General features: G+C 35.7%; 1 protein-coding gene across 1 annotated transcript; it reads right to left on the bottom strand.

Moving 5' to 3' along the window:
• Window positions 1-912: 912 nt before the first annotated feature.
• Window positions 913-20,898, bottom strand: LOC142233976 (ubiquitin-protein ligase E3B). Its single transcript, XM_075305039.1, has 10 exons — window positions 20,458-20,898; window positions 20,162-20,395; window positions 17,281-17,351; window positions 17,017-17,198; window positions 16,574-16,954; window positions 15,909-16,516; window positions 15,094-15,212; window positions 14,653-15,035; window positions 12,178-12,975; window positions 913-1,672 (listed from the first exon to the last, which is right to left on the bottom strand). The coding sequence occupies exons 1-10, from the start codon at window positions 20,616-20,618 to the stop codon at window positions 1,388-1,390; spliced, it is 3,222 nt and encodes a 1,073-aa protein (XP_075161154.1). The 5' UTR covers window positions 20,619-20,898; the 3' UTR covers window positions 913-1,387.
• Between the last annotated feature and the right edge of the window lie 332 nt (window positions 20,899-21,230).

Raw genomic sequence — 21,230 nt, 5'->3', positions numbered from 1 at the left:
AAATTTGAAAGGGATAGGATCAGAGAATGAAGCCGACCCATTTTTGTCGGTGGCGGCTGATACTAATTGTTTGCCTCCGGCGGCGGCGGTAGCTTGGCGGCTAAGCCGATATAAATTTGTCTATTCGACGGCGGACAATTATCAATTATAAAATCAATTTAAAGTTATCCGAATGGTAATGAGATTAGTTGTACAACCAATCTTACAAACACATTTACATTTCGTTCAAATTTTTTGAGCTAAATATTTGCAAAATTATTATAGCAACATTTTTACAAAAAAAAAATACAACAATTATTAATAAATTTGTTTGATTTAAATCAGTATTTTTGATTAATTGACGGCTAATTTTGAGTCGAGATGAGTCGACATATTCGGCTTCGACTGATAAAAACTGGTCGGCTGCGCGACTCGGCGGCTTCATTCTCTGGATAGGATAATACATTTAACTTATATGAGTAAATTTGTGAAATTTGGATGGTGTCTACATATGGAAGCTATATCTAAATTTGATTATGTTCGTTAGATAAAATTTCTAAAAATTTTTCTCATGTACACTCACGAAAAAAAAATATTTTTTTTACTCACGCACCACATTGACGTATTTTTTCACACTCATGCTTATTCATGCTATTGATTCTAGGGTGACTAATGACTACGTATGTGTCAAGAAAATTTTCACGACAATTTCATGTCACGTTCACATCTCTACTAACACAGAAAATAATATTATAATTTTTGAGCTAACAATAAATTGTTGTTACAGAAAATTTTTAAGTTCAACAAATTTTTTGTTGATATAACAAAATTTGTTTGATAAAGTGACTAAAATCGTAATTGTATTTACAAATTACGTTGTTAGCTCAAATTTAAACATAATTTTAATTGTATTGACAATCAAATTAATTGATATTGTTTTGTGTGAACGACAAAAGGGTCCTTTTTCCTTTATTTAAAATGTTGTTTTGAAAAGGCAAATTAATTATTTTGTGGGGTATACTATGTTAGCCCCATAGTCTTGCAAACTATCTTAGTTAGTGCAACTTAATTTTGAATCGACTTCAATAATAAAACAAGAAAAACGAGAAAAACTACTACGAACAGCACACTGATTTAATTCAAAGAAATTGCATCCTAAACCTTAAGTTGATATGTCCATTAAAAGCGAATGAAAGCCTTTGCCAAAAACCAAAGAAAGTCCATCAAATTAACCACAATTATCTTGGACATAGTGTGGTATACTGCAAAGAATTCCTTACTTACTATTACTACATATCATTCATTGTGATATGGAAAAATATTTCCAATCGCTGCCTAAAATTACGAAATCTAAACATATACTATATAATTGAAATGATAAAAAAAAACCAGGCATATATATGCATATTTAGGACAACTCAAATCCAGTATTACTGGTAACCGCATAACGTAGTTTATCTCTCAGCGTAGATTTCTTTTGATAATTTGGCAATTTGAGTAGATTAAAACATGTTGAAGAGGTGGGTAAACGATTTAATGGATCTTTTTTGCGTATAGTAAAGAAACCGCGTATTACACTGCCAATAGTATCGCCAGTATCCTCATCATCGCCGACTTCTACACAGCGTATAGAGAATGGTGGTTCTAAGTGTGCAAAGCCCAATAGCGGTGGTTTCGAGCAACTCGTTACAAACTGCAAAGAAAACAAGAGATTAAAAATGTTGATTAATTGACGCTGAATTTTTGAAATCGACACAACAAAAATAATTTGAAAATGTCTTTTTCTGGTAGCAGTGTAAATTTTCTAATAGTAATAAAATCTGAACCTATCTACTTAAAATTTTTTAGAACCTGGAGGAAGTGACAGCCACAGTGGTGCAATGGTTAGCATACCCGCATTGCATACACAAGGTCGTGGGTTCGATTCCTGCTTCGACCGAACACCAAAATTTTTTTCAGCGGTGGATTATCCCACCTCAGTAATGCTGGTGACATTTCTGAGTGTTTCACTGCAATGTGGAACGCCGTTCGGACTCGGCTATAAAAAGGAGGTCCCTCATCACTGAGCCTAACATGGAATCGGGCAGCACTCAGTGATAAGAGAGAAGATCACCACTGTGGTATCACAATGGACTGAATAGTACAAGTGAGCCTGATACATCGGGCTGCCACCTAACCTAACCTAGAGGAAGTGTCCATTTTTCATCAGAGGAGGAAAAACCTAGATACGCTGATTTTTTTCATGAGGATTGGTAGGGTCGCATCCACTTGATAACCATTCGAAAAAGATAGAGCTTAGAGCTCTCACTGAACAGCATAATATAATCCTGTGTTGGGTAACAGGTTGGCTGATAAGTCCCCGGTCTAACAAAGAAAAACACATTTTTATACCCTTCACCACTACTGTGGTACAGGGTATAATAAGTTTATGCATTTGTATGTAACGCCAAGAAGGAGTAATCATAGACCAACATTTTAGTATACGGATCAGCTTAGAATTAAATTCTGAGTCGATTTCTGTCTGTCTGTCTGTCTGTCTGTTGGTGTATTTTGTGTGCAAAGTACAGCTCGCAGTTTTAGTCCGATTGTCCTAAAATTTGGTATAGGGTCCTGTTTCGGCTCAAAGACGATGCCTATTGATTTTGGAACAAATCGGTTCCATAATTGGCGTGTATATCAACCGATCTTCCTCAAATTCCGTACTCCGAATATTTTATGAGTCTCGAAAAACTTGCAAAATATTAGCCAAATCGGTTCAGATTTAGATATAGCTCCCATATATATCTTTCGCCCGATATGGACTAATACGGTCCCAGAAGCCAGAGTTTTACCCCAATTTATTTGAAATTTTGCACTAGAAGTACAATTAGTAGTGTAGTCAAGTGTGCAAAATTTTATTGAAATCGGTTCAGATTTAGATATAGCTCCCATATATATCGTTCGCCCGATTTACACTCATATGACCACAGTGGCCAATCTTTTACTCCGATTTAATTGAAATTTTGCACAGGAAGTAGAATTAGCATTGTAACTATGCGTGCCAAATTTGGTTGAAATCGGTTCAGATTTGGATATATCTCCCATATATAGCTTTCGCCCGATTTACACTCATATGACCACAGAGGCCAATTTTTAACTCCGATTTAGTTGAAATTTTGCACAGGGAGTAGAATTAGCATTGTAGCTATGCGTGCCAAATTTGTTCAGATTTAGATATAGCTCCCATATATATCGTACAAGTGAGCCTGATACATCGGGCTGCCACCTAACCTAACCTAGAGGAAGTGCCCATTTTTCATCAGAGGAGGAAAAACCTAGATACGCTGATTTTTTTCATGAGGATTGGTAGGGTCGCATCCACTTGATAACCATTCGAAAAAGATAGAGCTTAGAGCTCTTACTGAACAGCATAATATAATCCTGTGTTGGGTAACAGGTTGGCTGATAAGTCCCCGGTCTAACAAAGAAAAACACATTTTTATACCCTTCACCACTACTGTGGTACAGGGTATAATAAGTTTATGCATTTGTATGTAACGCCAAGAAGGAGTAATCATAGACCAACATTTTAGTATACGGATCGGCTTAGAATTAAATTCTGAGTCGATTTAGCGATGTCCGTCTGTCTGTCTGTCCGTCTGTCTGTCTGTCCGTCTGTCTGTCTGTCCGTCTGTCTGTCTGTCTGTCCGTCTGTCTGTTGGTGTATTTTTGTGTGCAAAGTACAGCTCGCAGTTTTAGTCCGATTGTCCTAAAATTTGGTATAGGGTCCTGTTTCGGCTCAAAGACGGTTCGGAAAAAATCGGTTCAGATTTAGATATAGCTGCCATATATATTTTTCACCGATCTGGCCATAATTGGCGTGTATATCAACCGATCTTCCTCAAATTCCGTACATCCGAATATTTTATGAGTCTCAGCCAAATCGGTTCAGATTTAGATATAGCTCCCATATATAGCTTTCGCCCGATTTACACTCATATCACCACAGAGGCCAATTTTTTGCTCCGATTTAGTTGAAATTTTGCATAGGGAGTAGAATTAGCATTGTAGCTATGCGTGCCAAATTTGGTTGAAATCGGTTCAGATTTAGATATAGCTCCCATATATAGCTTTCGCCCGATTTACACTCATATGACCACAGAGGCCAATTTTTAACTCCGATTTAGTTCAAATTTTGCACAGGGAGTAGAATTAGCATTGCAGCTATGCGTGCCAAATTTGGTTGAAATCGGTTCAGATTTAAATATAGCTCCCATATATAGCTTTCGCCCGACTTACACTCATATGACCACAGAGGCCAATTTTTAACTCCGATTTAGAAATTTTGCACAGGGAGTAGAATTAGCATTGTAGCTATGCGTGCCAAATTTGGTTGACATCGGTTAAGATTTAGATATAGCTCCCATATATATGTTTTTCTGATTTCTACAAAAATGGTCAAATTACCAACATTTTCCTTGTAAAATCGCAACTGCTTAGTCGAAAAGTTGTAAAAATGACTCTAATTTTCCTAAACTTCTAATACATATATATCGAGCGATAAATCATAAATAAACTTTTGGGAAGTTTCCTTAAAATTGCTTCAGATTTAAATGTTTCCCATATTTTTTTACTAACATTGTGTTCCACACTAGTGCATTAGCCGACTTAAATTTTGAGTCTAAAGATTTTGTAGAAGTCTATCAAATTCCGTCCAAATCGAGTGATATTTAAATGTATGTATTTGGGACAAACCTTTATATATAGCACCCAACACATTTGACGGATGTGATATGGTATCGAAAATTTAGATCTACAAAGTGGTGCAGGGTATAATATAGTCGGCCCCGCCCGACTTTAGACGAAGCCCACTTCATGAATTTTTGCCTTCGTTCTCAATGACTTGTGGCACGGTGCGTTGTCTTGGTGGAACAACACTTTTTTCTCTTCATATGGGGCCGTTTTGCCGTAATTTCGACCTTCGAACGCTCCAATAATGCCATATAACAGTCACTGTTGATGGTTTTTCCCTTCTCAAGATAATCGATAAAAATTATTCCATGCGCATTCCAAAAAACAGAGGCCATTACTTTGCCAGTGGACTTTTGAGTCTTTCCACGCTTCGGAGACGGTTTACCGGTCGCTGTCCACTCAGCCGACTGTCGATTGGACTCAGGAGTGTAGTGATGGAGCCATGTTTCATCCATTGTCACATATCGACGGAAAAACTCGGGTGTATTACGAGTTAACAGCTGCAAACACCGCTCAGAATCATCAACACGTTGTTGTTTTTGGTCAAATGTGAGCTCGCGCGGCACCCATTTTGCACAGAGCTTCCGCATATCCAAATATTGATGAATGATATGAGCAACACGTTCCTTTGATATTTTTAAGGCCTCTGCTATCTCGATCAACTTCATTTTACGGTCATTCAAAATCATTTCGTGGATTTGTTTGATGTTTTCGTCGGTAACCACCTCTTTCGGGCGTCCACTGCGTTCACCGTCCTCCGTGCTCATTTCACCATGCTTGAATTTTGCATACCATTCAATTATTTTTGATTTCCCTGGGGCAGAGTCCGGAAACTCATTATCAAGCCAAGTTTTTGCTTCCACCGTATTTTTTCCCTTCAGAAAACAGTATTTTATCAAAACTCGAAATTCCTTTTTTCCATTTTTTCACAATATTTGTTATTGTTGTTTCACAAAAGACGCTCTATCTCACAAACTAATTGACTTACAGACGTCAAATATTGACACGAATCATTTGAAGGTTGGTAATATATAAAAATAATATGCATTTAATACTAGCGACGCCATCTATGAGTCAGACCGGGGACTTATCAGCCAACATAAAGGAATAAGGGGTAATGATAATACATATGTCGATGTATGTGCTGCTAAGGATGGAGCACGCGGCAGGGATAACATCGTTACTGACGTTTTATATACTTACAGAGTCAATGTCATATTGAATGATTTATGGAAAGTACGATGGACTTCCTCTGCTGAACTAATTAATAAACAAGAGAGCGAATTTCAGTACAAAACATAGACATATTTGGGAGTTTTATACGTTCTATCGTGATAGTCTTTTATTTTTGTTATTAGTAATATTAAAAACTTTATTTAATTGCATGAAAAAATTAAAAAAAATGTGATCGGGCAAATATCAGTGGGTATGGAATTATAAAGCTATTTAAATTAATATTTAAAATTCAAGAATAAAGCCAAACTAGATCACTAAAAAAATCCGTAAGTACGAGCAATTTTAAATTTACGTCGTTTCGATTAACGTCGTCAAGTTCCGAAACCAATCACGACATAAATCGAGAGATTACTGTAATACGAATTGACTTAATGACTAATAATATTTGTAGATTGTGCCTTGATCCGGAGGCTACGAAAGACTATTACGATTTTCTGCGCCAATATCCGGCATTATCATTTAGAAGAAACAAGTTACATGGTTCCTTTTTCTTTAAGGATATTACTGAGGTACGGGACTGTAACCTGCGGGATATACTTGCCTTTATCAAGGCTTCTGGATGGAAAACATAGAAACCCAGTTGAAAACGCCAATTAGATGGGATTGATCCTGGCGGAGAATGATAGATAATGAAGAGGAAATAAACAACTATGGAATCACAATGGACCAACATGATCTAAGTGGAAACCAACTACGGATTTGGTGTCATCCTAACCTAACATAGATCATTTTGGTTTTTGTGGTATTTTTATTCCTTTATCTGCTTCCCGACTCTCACCTACAAAAGAATAAATTCTCGTCCACTTTTATAATCTTTTTAACTTTTATGTCAGCTTGATATCATTGCAGGTTGGTCTTTCGCCCAAATTAATTATTTCTCATATTATTAAAATTATTATACCTGCTAAATGGACATGAAGATTGAAGAATTGTTATTATTAAGTTATTGAAAAGAAAATACCAGGTACCAATCCACAAAAGCCTGACGACTCGAATGTCCATAGCCTTAAGTATGGATCTGGCGGGGAGAAATGCTTCATTTTGGATCTTACATGCTAACTTCTTATAGAAATTACATACGAGAAAAATTCCTCCCAAATTGAACAGATTTTCACCACCGCTGCACAGTGGTCGATTTGAAATATTTAGGCGGCCAAAAATATTTTTGGACGTTAATGGCTTCGACAGACTGTATTTTAAAAAACTATCTATTTATTTTAAAAAATAAATAAGAAAAACATATATTTTATAATAAAAACACATTTTATTCTCATAAATCATAAATAAATAAAAATGCATTAAATTTTCTTATTGAAAGATGTTTCTATCTCGACTTCTTCGTGCTCAATACATGATTGTGTGTGGGGCTCGGCAGGTTCTAATAGTTCTATAACTTCACTGGAAAAAAATCTTGTGTGAAGTTTTCTTTAACGATCTTTCCCCACTTACACGCAAAAAAATAATTCTTTCCTCCCAAACGAAATTTTAGACAAACAAAGTTCGTTTCTCATTTGCTTTTCGCTGTAAGGAAGTGTATTTGGAAGTAAAGTATATACTTTTTGTGATAAACGTTTATTCTTTTCCAGGATGTAAAAACAATTTCATAAAGACAAACTCAAAAAAAAAAAAAAAAACATTGTTTTCTTGCTAATTGCATTTTCCCTCACATCTTTCCTCACACGAGGTTTTTTAGTTCTTAACACCTTTTTCTTGTAATACCAACAATGTAGAAGAAATTATACGATTTTATAAAATTTTTAAATTTTTTTACCTTTCGCCTGGACGGAGAATCGAACCGCGGACCATGCACTTTGTAAGCCAACACACTAACCACTGAGCTATGTACCTGTTATGGTCATCAATAGATTAATATCCATATAAGTTATATTTATGTAGCATAGCTTGCGGCGCCCACGAACCGAATAAACAAAGTTTATTTAACAGAAACAAACATTTAGTTTGGCACCGTGGAGCAGTGGTTGCTACGTCCGACTTGCATGCCAAGGGTCGTGGGTTCGATCCCTGCTACGGCCAAAGTTTTTTTTTTTTACATATATTCCAGATATGTTCGGAAGATTCCGAAAAAATTTTCAACATTACATTGTACTATATTAAACTTTGAACTGTAAAATGTGTCTTATTAAAGACCTAAAGTCAGAAAAGAACACTGTTTGATATAAACGAAATGGACTATGTTGTTGTTTCAAAAATAACTTTTTTTATTGAAAAAAGAAAATTTTTGTAACAAACGAATTTTTTTGGTGATAAAAGTTTAAAATTTTCGAAGCAATTCAAAAAACTCGGTACACGTTTTCCAAACGTTTTTTTTTCTTTGCGTGTACGAGTGGATCTGAAGTAAGAAGCAATCTTTGATAAATATCACGGTTGTATTCTTCCCTTGAAAAATTCTGTCTGTATGACCGAAAATGTTTATTTCGTGCTTCGGCAGCCTCCTCCGACAATTGGCCCATTGGCAACAGTGCATTATCTATGATGATCGCCCCATGTAATAGTAATTTATGCATTGTTGGAGTCATGGGATGCCAGTCGTATAATTCCACATACATTTGCGTGGTGTTGAAGGCATGTGCTTTGAATTTTGTTGTATTTATTTTGTGTCCACTTGAAATCGCCTCTAATAAGATTTTAAATCTATGTATTAATTCGTGGTTAATGCCTGTTATGTCCGTCGCTAATTCCGTGTTTTCAAACAAGTACCATCCATTACGAGTACCATCATTGGTATTACCAAAATTGGCTTTAGGCATGTCCACCAACAGCCCAGTTTCTAAGCGGAATCTTTCTTGGATTTCTGCGGGATTCTGCGGCTCTTGTTTTTTTTTTTTATAGGAAAGCTAAATGTGTAACGTATTCAACAAACAAAAAAATATGATCCGGACGAATCCTGATCCATAACAAAATTGCTTTTGAAATTTAAAAAATTAATTTTTTTATGTGAAAAAGAGGGTATGTTGAAGCTTACTTGAGCTATGGGAATCACTTTCACTTCACTGCACAACTTAAAATAAACATACATGCGTATTGAGAAATTTGATATAATTCGGGCTCCCAAATAGAAATACGTACGTATCAAGTCAACGATCAAATTGCGTCTAACTGCACGGAAGCGGTGACGTATGGTTGTTGAAAAAAAGGGTGGGGGGTAATTCGCGGAAGTGTTTACTATACGTAGACGTCAATATTTTGTGCCTACTACGTATTTAAGATTTTGACTTTTGGCCGCCTAATATCTAATATCAATATCTACCTATGTGCGCTGTGCATCATCTTTCGCGATGTGACTTAACGACTTAACGTTCAGTTGTTCATGTGAATATGTCGTAAAGTTTTTAGATTTTAAAAGGTTATCCAAAGCATATTTAAAAACCAAAAATAGTTTTTATATATTCCTGCACTCTACGAGGGCAGTTCAGAAACTTCTTAGCCTAGCACAAACAGCGCGGTATAAACAGAAAAAAGTTAAGTGTTTTGGAAACTTCCATCTCTGTTATGAACACGTGTTATATATTGTTTCGATCTGGCAACTGCTTCATATAGAAACAGGTGTTCAAAAAAGACGCATCCACAATTGTTTTACAATGTGGATGAAATTAGAAATGCGAGCTGTCATTAAATATTTACATAAAATAGGTTTATCGGGACAAGAAATTCATAATGATATGGTGAATGTGTTAGGTGAAAGTGCTCCTTCAAATGCAACAGTAAAAAATTGGGTTGCTGAAACTTGGTCGTACAAGCATTGAAGATGAACCACGTAGTGGACGTCCAAAAACAGCAACAACAACAGAAATTGTAGCCAAAGTGCATGATATGGTATTAAATTATCGACGAATAAATGTGCGTGAAATTTGCTAAAGGGTGATACGGTCGGTGAAATCGTTTATTTAAAAAATCTAATTAAATTTCTTTTTCAAGTTCAATTAGTATAAAATTCAGGAAAAATATTCAGTTAGGCTTTCGCTTTTCCAAATCCGAATTGCCGGGCCTCACGCTTGACACCTGCCATCAGATTTTGTACAGCCACCTTGTCCACCTTCTTCGCCGCAGAAAGCCAGTTTGCCTTGAACTGCTGCTCGTCCTTAGCAGTTTTTTGGTCTTCTTTAGGTTCCGCTTGACAATAGCCCAGTATTTCTCAATTGGGCGGAGCTCTGGCGTGTTGGGAGGGTTCTTGTCCTTGGGAACCACCTGCACGTTGTTGGCGGCGTACCACTCCATGGCCTTTTTACCGTAATGGCAAGATGCCAAATCCGGCCAAAACAGTACGGAACAACCGTGTTTCTTCAGGAAAGGCAGCAGACGTTTATTCAAACACTCTTTCACGTAAATTTCTTGGTTGACAGTCCCGGAAGCTATGAAAATGCTGCTTTTCAAGCCACAGGTACAGATGGCTTGCCAAACCAGATATTTCTTTGCGAACTTTGACAGTTTTATGTGCTTGAAAATATCTGCTACCTTTCCCCTTCCTTTTGCCGTATAAAACTCCTGTCCCGGAAGCTGCTTGTAGTTGGCTTTGACGTAGGTTTCGTCGTCCATTACCACGCAGTCAAACTTCGTCAGCATCGTCGTGTACAGCCTCCGGGACCGCGCTTTGGCCGTCGTATTTTGTTTATCATCGCGATTTGGAGTCACTACCTTCTTGTAAGTCGATAGTCTGGCTCGTTTTTTGGCTTGATGCACGGTTGTAGACGATACACCCAGCTTATTTGCGGCATCTCGGACAGAGAGGTTAGGGTTTCGCTTGAAACTACCGGCAACTCTCTTTGTCGTCTCAGCGGCTTCCGGTTTTCGATTTCCCCCCGATCCAGACTTCCTGGCTGTCGACAAACGTTCCCCAAACACTTTAATTACATTTGTAACGGTTGATTTGGCAACTTTTAGCGATTTTGCCAGCTTTGCGTGCGAGTAGCTCGGATTTTCGCGATGCGCGAGCAAAATTTTGATACGCTGCTCTACTTGCTTGGACGGCATTTTGACAACTGAATTCCAAAATCAAAATAGGAGCAACATTCTACACACACACCTTCAAAATGAGGGGTGTTCAGGTTTTTTAAATGCAAAATTAAAAGAAATACGTCAAGTTTATATTGACCAAATTTTGACCGTATCACCCTTTAATATCATGGGCATCTCAAATGATCGAGTTCATTTAATTTTGCATGAAGAACTACAGATGCAAAAGCTTTCTGCAAGATGGGTACCGCATTTGTTAACAGTCGATCAAAAACGCATAAGAATGAACATTTCTCAAGCTTGTTTGGATCGTTTTAAGCCAAATAAAATGGATTTTAAGCGTAGTTTCATAACTGTTGATGAGACATGGATCCACCACTATACTCCAGAGACAAAATAACAATCCAAACAATGGACTGAAGCTGGAGGAAGTGCCCCAAAGAAGGCAAAAACAATACAATCGCCTGGTAAGGTTATGGCAACGGTTTTTTGGCTATCTGCAAAAGGGTAAAACAATAAATTCAGAGTACTATTGCAACCTTTTGGATCAATTAAATGTACAAATTCGCAAAAAACGTCCTGGCTTACAACACAAAAAAATAATTTTTCATCAAGACAACGCACCAGCGCACAAGAGTTTTTTTTTAACAATGGCTAAAATCAACGAATTAAAGTACGAGTTGCTTGACCACCCACCTTATTCACCTGATTTAGCTCCCAGTGACTTTTACTTGTTTCCAAATCTAAAAAAATTCCTTGCTGGCAAGCGTTTTACCTCAAATGAAGATGCAATTACAGTTGTAAACAACTATTTTGAAGACTTTGAGGAAAACTATTTTAATCAAGGGATAGAATTGCTAGTAAAGCGTTGGACTAAGTGTATTGAAGTTTCAGGAGATTATATTGAAAAATAAAAATATTTTGGAAAAACTAATTATTCTCTTTCATTGATAGGCTAAGAAGTTTCCGAACCGCCCTCGTAATATCCTAGATGCTTCTAAATGCGATCATTGCTAATATGTCTTAATTTGGGCATTATTGTGTTACGATAGCCCCAAACCAAAAAATATTTTAAGGTAATCGAGGTTAAAATATAGCAAACAATGTTTGCTATTTCAGCAAACATTTTCCGTTTTCCCCTTATTCAGCAGACTTTTCTGTTGTGTCTACTGACAAATTTCTTTGGATGTATGCAATAAAACTTTGGTCAAATAAAACTAAATTATCTTAACACAAAAAAAATATCTAATTCCATCTTACCTTCAAGAATAATTTTTTCTCCTCTTCGGTGAAATCTTTCGCCAAAATATCCCACAACCAACCAATCACACGATGCGAATCATGAAATCCTCCATAATACTGAGTGTGTTTACGTAAATCTCTCAAATCCAAGGGTACAGTATCGCCCGAAATCAATCTTTGTAGTTCAGGCGGTGAAAATAATGACAACCATTCTGGATTAACTATACTTCGAAAACCACGATTAAAGGCTTGCGTCTGTTCACGTATTTGTGTGTTCATATGGAAATAGGCCATATAATGAATATACACCAATTTATTATGATCTGTCACAGAACGACCTTTTCCACCGGGATGCAGTTCATGAGTAACTATTTTACCCATAACATCTTGGTCCACGGAAAATGTTAAATTCAAATCGGCCACATCTTGCTCATAGTGTTTAATAAAGGTGAGACTTTTGTAAAGTTCAGCATCTAAAGAGGGCAATTCGTCCATGCAAGAATACAAAGCTTGATGAGTTTGACCCAAAAGTTGTGATAGAAAGAACGAAGCAAAAGGTACATCGACTACAATGCCTTCGTACACAGCTTTGCCCAACATTCGACCTACAAATTCAAATAACTGTAGATGGTTATCTTGAACATAGGATATTGGTGAGGGATATAGACGTTGATCTGATGTTGTTTTGAAAAGATTGAGGGAGGGATCAAAAACTTTCTTTATAGTCTCTTCTAAAAATTCCTTGAAAACACCATCCTGGTCAATACCCGCTTCGTGGAGACCTTGTTGGTTTATAAAACGAACACGTATGACACCCTGAGAAAAAATACAAATAAGTCGATAAATAATTTTATTTTAAAGTTGTACATTTTTGTAACATTCGTAAGAAATTATATAGGAAAAATTTTAAAAATGATCGAAATCAAGGATAAAAATACAAATAAGTGGATTAATAATTTTATTTTAATGTTGTAAAAAATTTACCATGAGAGGTTTTTGAGAATGCCAAATCTGGATATTTTTCTTATGGATGGTGTGAAAGTTCAGTACTCAGTACTATATACTGAGTACTGAACTTTCCCATCAAAAAGTCTTATTTTCAAATAATCTTTGAGGTAACATAATTCAAAATACGTAAATACTCAGAAGAAAGTACCAGCTTCTCAACAGCAAGAATTAAATTATTACGAAAAACTTGCACACAAAAAAATATACATGGTATGCGTGCATCGGAACCGCCCGGTGAGAATAAATTATTATTATTAAAGAGCCGATAATAGGAATGCTAAAGTCGAAATCGATTCGATAAAACGATTTTGCAATCATTCGGAAAAGTTCGGAAAGTCAAATAGTCGACTTTGGCAAAAGTGGAATAGGCTGATAATATCGCAATTATTATACATTTTCCCTTCGTAAATATTACTAATTTATTATACCCTGCTCCACACTGTGGAACAGGGTATTATAAGTTAGTGCATATGTTTGCAACACCCAGAAGGAGACGAGATAGACACATGGTGTCTTTGGCAAAAATGCTAAGGGTGGGCTCCTGAGTCGATATAGCGATGTCCGTCTGTCCGTGAACACATTTTTATAATCAAAGTCTAGGTCGCAGTTTTAGTCCAATCGACTTCAAATTTGGCACAAGTATGTGTTTTGGCTCAGAATAGATCCCTATTGATTTTGGAAGAAATCGATTCAGATTTAGATATAGCTCCCATATATATATTTCGCCCGATTTACACTCATATGACCACAGAGGCCAATTTTTTGGTCCGATTTAGTTGAAATGTTGCACAGGGAGTAGAATTAGCATTGTTGCTATGTGTGCCAAATTTGGTTGAAATCGGCTCAGATTTAGATATAGCTCCCATATATAGCTTTCGCCCGATTTACATTCATATGACCACAGAGGCCAATTTTTAACTCCGATTTAGTTGAAATTTTGCACAGGGAGTAGAATTAGCATTGTTGCTATGCGTGCCAAATTTGGTTGAAATCGGTTCAGATTTAGATATAGCTCCCATATATATGTTTTTCTGATTTCGACAAAAATGGTCAAAATACCAACATTTTCCTTGTAAAATCGCCACTGCTTAGTCGAAAAGTTGTAAAAATGGCTCTAATTTTCCTAAACTTCTAATACATATATATCGAGCAATAAACCATAAATAAACTTTTTCGAAGATTCCTTAAAATTGCTTCAGATTTAAACGTTTCCCATATTTTTTTACTAACATTGTGTTCCACCCTAGTGCATTAGCCGACTTAAATTTTGAGTCTAAAGATTTTTTAGAAGTCTATCAAATTCCGTCCAGATCGAGTGATATTTAAATGTACGTATTTGGGACAAACCTTTATATATAGCCCCCAACACATTTGACGGATGTGATATGGTATCGAAAATTTAGATCTACAAAGTGGTGCAGGGTATAATATAGTCGGCCCCGGCCGACTTTAGACTTTCCTTACTTGTTTTTCTCTCTATCTTACCTTTAGCGCATGTGGTTTTAAAGCTGCCAGTTGTCTATAACCATCTTCAACAATACGTTCACGATGCACCACTATCAAAGCCGATCGAGGCGAGGCACATGCTGACTCTGTTAAACCCAAAACTGCTTTCTCATTCTGCACGAATTTTCGGAAAAGCTTTACGCGATCTTCATGTGGTATAATATGGGGCATTTTTTGTAATAATATTACAGCGTGACGTTTTCCCTTTTCCAAATCATTTATAAATGTAGAAGGTTTAACCTCATGTATTAACCAATGATTGGGTGGCGTAAAACGTCGTCGACAATCTCGTTTGTATAGACACAACATTAACGTGTGTAGAGAAACAAATACGGGAGTTTGTGTTATATTTTTTGTAGTACCTACAATGAAGTAAATATCAATATTCGTATTAAGCCGAGGGTCTCCTTTTTTACTTACCAAAAATATCTTCGTTTATAATGCGATATAAAATATTATTGAGGAAATATGTCAACATAACGAAATCATTCAGTTGAAAACATTTTTGTTCGGTGTACATTTCATGTTCATCAAGTACCCTGAAATCAAACAAAATTTAAATATCAAAATTTGTCCCACAAACATCCGACTTCAAACAAAATGAATTTGTCACAATTCCTTCAAAGTAGGAATCCGATATAAAAATGTTAGCTACACGTAGTTTTGTAAAAAAGCAAGAAAATCGACCAATTAACAGATTTTAGTTCCCCTGGAATATGTAAGGTAGTTCCTAGCCTTGCTAACACATCTGCTTCGCAGTTCCCCGGTATGTTCCTATGTTTTTGTTCCGGTGTACTCCAGGGGCTTTCTGCAGCGCAGTATTCAGCGCCGTTTGAAGATTTCCACATGGGATCTCGCTTACACTGGGAGTCCAAAAACGGCCACATAATCAAAAAGGCAGCGACGAATGGTCTTTTGACTCGTCTCCACCCAATGCTTTCAGGATCTTATTTTTAATCCCAACGTTTTTAGTAACCGTTTCCACAAGTTTTCTCAACAGGAACAAGTTGTCCCACCAAGAACCTTAGTCGTTGTTTTGTAGTAGCTTGGAGAAGCTGATGTGACAATCCTTAAGTTCCTGTTGGATTCGATCCGGCTTCAACGCAGCCAATCATCGTGGGACTCTGTTTTACTGATTATATTATTCGAATTTAGATTAACAACTGATTTGTTAATTGATTCTGACATATGGAAATATTGCACAAACTTCAGAACTATTCAACCATTCAACTTACGTGACATAGTGAGTCATACAATCACAGAACAGCATTAGCATAGATGTTTGAGGTTTTCTTTGAAAATCTTCACATTTAAACAGCTCCAAATACTCTTTCAATGCACAATTCGGTCCCATTGATGTAAGGAACAACCATAAATCATAAAATACTTTATCGACAAAACAAATTCCCGTTAAGATTTCCAATTTCAATTGAGACAATGTATTCAATGCTGAATAGTACATGGCACAAATACGTGACACCTGTATAACTTCGGGTGCATCCAATCTACGCCATGCAATTTTAGAAGATTTATTTAGATTTGTGCGTGTCGAACTACGTTCCAGAGCTCTTCGCAATATATTGCTTGTAGAGGCTAGACTTGGCGCTTGAAATTCAATACGTTCGAAATTCACATTTATTTCCTTAAGTAGATCACCAATCATAATCTGGAGACAACGTAGAGCCCATAACATATGAAATTGTTTCTTGATCAATGTAACGCATTGATTTTGTGCAGGATCCTTAGAGGGTGTATGCCAACCCAGCAACTCATGCCATTGTGTAAAAACTCCTTTGGACGATGATGTACTGGGTATATTTTCGAAAAGTAAAGTAACGGTATTCTGCAATTGAAACGCTATGAAATGTCCATTTCTTACATTTCTACTATGTTTACTTACAGTCAATAAAGGATAAGCCAAAAGCTTGGCTTCAGCTAAATTTTCTATATGAAACAAATTGATGATATTGCCCAGCAATGCCAGTGTTTTTGTTGCTGCCATATTTGCTCCATAATCTTTAAACCAATTCAAATCTTCAGAAATATTTAAAGCTCGTTTTAAAATCCACATTGAAGACATTTGTTCAATACACTGGGGAGCCACTGCGTTTAGATGATATACCAAAGCCGGTACGGAGAGAATCTCTGTTAGAAATTGGGCCATAATATTACGCGAAAAATCACCATCTATCAAGGGGCGAGTACACAATGTCATAATAGCTATCAATGACACAGGCTTCAATGTTAAATCTTCTCGGGCAGTGCCTTTTAATAGCAATCCCTAAGAAAAATACGAAAAAAAGACATAAGAACCAATATTAGCATTCCTCTATTTGTACTTACTCTCATTATTTTAAAGAAATCATTTTGTATAAGATTTCCTTGTATATTACAACAAATTTTCTGCATTGCTGGTTGCACTTTTTCGAACTGTTTATTTCTGACAATTCCCCATGATTTTGGAGAGGTGAATACTACCAAAGTATGAAGGTACAAGGCCAATGATATGCTATCAGCATGATTTTCTACATTAAAGAAATATATAAATCAAATTCATTGGCATATTTAAGATAGCCATATACCAGAAATGGATAGTGCCTGTCTTACCTGGTTTAATGTCCTGCAGTAGCTGTAGTATAAAATTCAATAAAGTCTTTATATGGGCTATCCAAGGCAAACTATAAATACATCAATGCAGAGTATGTGGTTATTTCATGTATAAAGTGTGCCAATACGCACAAATTTTTTTTCTGATTCAATCACGAAATTAATTGATCCAATTAATTTTTAAATGAAATGTCTTCAATCACATAAATGATAGTATCAATTAAAGATTAATTGAAGGCCAATTAAAAAATTAATTGATCCAATTAAAAAATTAATTGATACTATTAATTTTTGTGTTTGATTTTTGTTTCAATTAAACAATTTGTTGTTTTAATTAAATTTTTAATTGAATATTTTTTAAAACCCAATTAAAATTTTAATTGGAAAAATTTTCGTGAAATTTTTTTCTGTGTAGCCTTTGCGACGAATACAAAGGCTATTTTGAACTATATTAAGACTCAAACAATAAAAGTGTGATAGGAATATGGATTTTAATTGGAATGAAAATGTAGACAAGGTCAATTAAAAAATTAATTGATCCAATTAAAAAATTAATTGATACTATTAATTTTTGTGTTTGATTTTTGTTTCAATTAAAAAATTTGTTGATTTAATTAAATTTTTAATTGAATATTTTTTAAAACTCAATTAAAATTTTAATTGGAAATATTTTCGTGAAATTTTTTTCTGTGTAGCCTTTGCGACGAATACAAAGGCTATTTTGAACTATATTAAGACTCAAACAATAAAAGTGTGATAGGAATATGGATTTTAATTGGAATGAAAATGTAGACATTCTATAGTTCCCATACTAATAGTGCGTATTTTTATGATATACAGTGTCGTTGATATGTATTGCAATCATTTCTAAACCGTTTGTCTGACAGCTAACTCATTTATTCTAGTGGCAGTTCATTTTATTGTTTAAAAGCAGTTAATCTAGTATATAAAGTTAATCGTGATATAATTCAAGCGTGATAGTGAGATTGCTCTGTATTTGAATGGAAAACCATATGTGGCTATCGTTAGAACCCTCCAGCATTTAAATGTTAATAAATCTTTTGTTTCTCGTACCATTGATAACGTGATACTGGCAGTCCAAAAAAGTGGACAAAAACGGTAATAGAAATTATCCGAAAATTGAAGGCCAGATTTGGTTGAAATCCACGCCGCAGTGGTAGAAAACTTGCTCATCAGGTGATCATCCCAGCAAAAAAAAAATTGGAAGTTCTTCTAAAGGCACAACTTTAAAAGCACTTCCAAAAATGTCCTCCCAAAAATGTTCTTTATTTTAACTGCAGAGGAAGTTCAATTGGGTCAATTTTTTATAACACGCTTTTTTCATTATTTTTAATACAAAATTTAAATTTTTTTGTTTCAAATGGATTAAAAACAGTTTAAGAATTAATAAAATGGTACAAATTATTAAAATTTTGCCGAAAAAAATGCAAAATAATTGCAAATTTTTGAAAATATTTGATGTTAAACATTTCAGACAAGCGTTATAATGCATTAAAAATTATAAAAAAAAATTTAAAAATTATTTTTTTTGTCAAAATATCACAAAATTTCTTAATTCTCATCCAAAACACACCTTAAGAAGTTATACAAATTCAGTTCAACGGCTGTTGAAATGGCGAACATCCGTCCTATGGCAAGCCCATGTTAAATTCATCGCTACTGAGCAAATTTTGCACCACTTCCGGATCCAAAAAGAACATTTTCACTACTTTTTTTGCGATGCTTTTTTTGTTGGGATATTACGAGAATGTTTGCAACACTTTTTGAAAAATGAGTTTGTACTAAAGTCATGGAGGGTCCAAAAAGTGCAAGAGCTTTACGATGCATAAAAAAGTTGATTAGCTTGTACGAAAGTGGCCAGTTACCGAATTTGGTTTTCTCGGGGAAGCTTTGCAGTTGGTGAACAAATAAATGAACGGGTTTACATGCCAAAGAAGTCAGCTGAAAATTTACACATTCGTTTGGTCAACAGAATTCAAGCTCCACCGATGGCAATGATGTGAGCCGCCGTAACAACATATGGTCGATCCCCGCCAGAGAATGAAGCCGGCGAGTCACGCCGCTGATTTCAGTCGCCGCCGACCATTTTTTGCCAGTCGACGCCGCCCCTGAATTCGTCGACTCATCTCGACTCAAATTTAGCCACCAATTAATCAAAAATGTCGATTTAAATCAGAAAAATGTAGTAATAATAATTGTCGTATTTTTGCCAACATTTTGAACCTTCGCCCCATAATTAATCGATTTCAAACTGCTATAACAAAAATTTGCAAAAATTTTGCTCAGAAAATTTTAACGAAATGTAAATTTGATTGTAAGATTGGTTGTACAACTAATATCAATATTATCGGGAAAATGTCCTTAATACAATATTGAAGCATGGACATGGACGGCCGCAATCCATGGACATTCCAACAGCACCATCTCACTCAACACGCGTTAACCAAGAAAGTTTTAAAAAGGCAGTTCCTCGCTTTTGGTGGTAAATTGTCAATCTTCGGATTTCAATCCGCTGGACTTTTGCATTGGAGAGCAAGTTTGGATCAAAAAAATACCAAAGGGTCGTTCATCTCAAGACGTCGTTTCGCCTAGAATGGACAAGATCTACTTTGGTGGAGCGCGCGATAGACCTTTGAGACCATAAATCGTGCCAAAGGTAGCCAATTCGAAAAAAATTAAGTTGGTTTTAAAATTTGACGTTATTAAAAAATAGCGCTTTACTTTGTTACATTACATATCAGCCACCCGCATTATATCTGTGTGTCATTGAATGTCAGTCATATGTTGATAACATAAACCACAAAATATCAGCACCCAAACTATGAATATTTGTGTAATTTTCCCCAGGGCTGACCATTACCTCTTATCCTTTTGTAAACATAATGTAGCATAGGACAGTTTGGGTGATTCCGTTTCCATTGACTTGTTCAAATAGCGGCATAGTCTTTCGAAACGTTCATCACAATTTGTGTTCAATTTGTTGTGGGTTAAGAAGCGACGAACAACTGGATAAACAACAGAAGATAGGTGTAAATCGATTTTTTCCTTTTCTCCGCCAACACCACCCCCATAAAATAATGCATCAAAATCAGACCTGAAATGTAAACAATACATGCTAGGCATCCTTCAAAAATATTCATCTCTTCCGAAACATACACAATTCGTTTGTGAAAACGTCTGCGGGCCAAATGAGCCCTGATCGAAGACTGTATTTTAATAGCAGCCCCTTCTCTTTTTTTCTCCAGTGCTCTTTCTTCCCTGGCAGCTTTAGTTTGCTCCAAAAATGATGTTTTCTGTGATTCTGTACCGCTAAACATTTTGTCTTCTTACTACAATCCAAGCAGAGTCTAAAGGCATAAACTCGGTTTGGAAACAAGTATCCTTTTGTCGTCGGTTCCAGATATGTAGGTGGTTTGAGTACTTGTGTATAAATCAAAAACTGGCAACAAAATGGTATTCGTTGAACTCATTTCCAGTCTTTTTCAATTGCTGTTAAACTCATTCCGCTATTCACTTGTTGGAATCACAATATTTTGGAACTTGAATACTATTTAATTTGCCTATTTTACTTGTTAGATCCAATTGCTTGTTATCAAATATTTTGTTCGTGTATAGATTAGCGATGGCAAAATCGATTGAGATATTAATCGATAACAAAGCTTAATTTCGATTTCAAATTGTTATCGTGAGAATTAAGGCCCTAAATACGCACGTACTACACTCTAGCACTATGGGTAGTATGAGACAAAAGATCAAAAATCTTACAAATCTCCAAATCTTGATTGATTTTCATAGAAATTGAAAATCTTAATAGATATCATACCAGAATGTTATGGGACCTTTTGCAATGGTTTCAGGCTTAAATCTACTTTAGTACAAGTGGTCCGATTGGTCCAATTTTTGGCCAGCGTGTAGACTTTTCGATTCTA

Source organism: Haematobia irritans, chromosome 4 (assembly GCF_050003625.1).
Source record: "Haematobia irritans isolate KBUSLIRL chromosome 4, ASM5000362v1, whole genome shotgun sequence".
NCBI classification, from domain to species: Eukaryota; Metazoa; Arthropoda; class Insecta; order Diptera; family Muscidae; genus Haematobia; species Haematobia irritans.
Note: the sequence above shows the minus strand (reverse complement) of the source record. Positions and strands in the feature narration are given on the sequence as shown.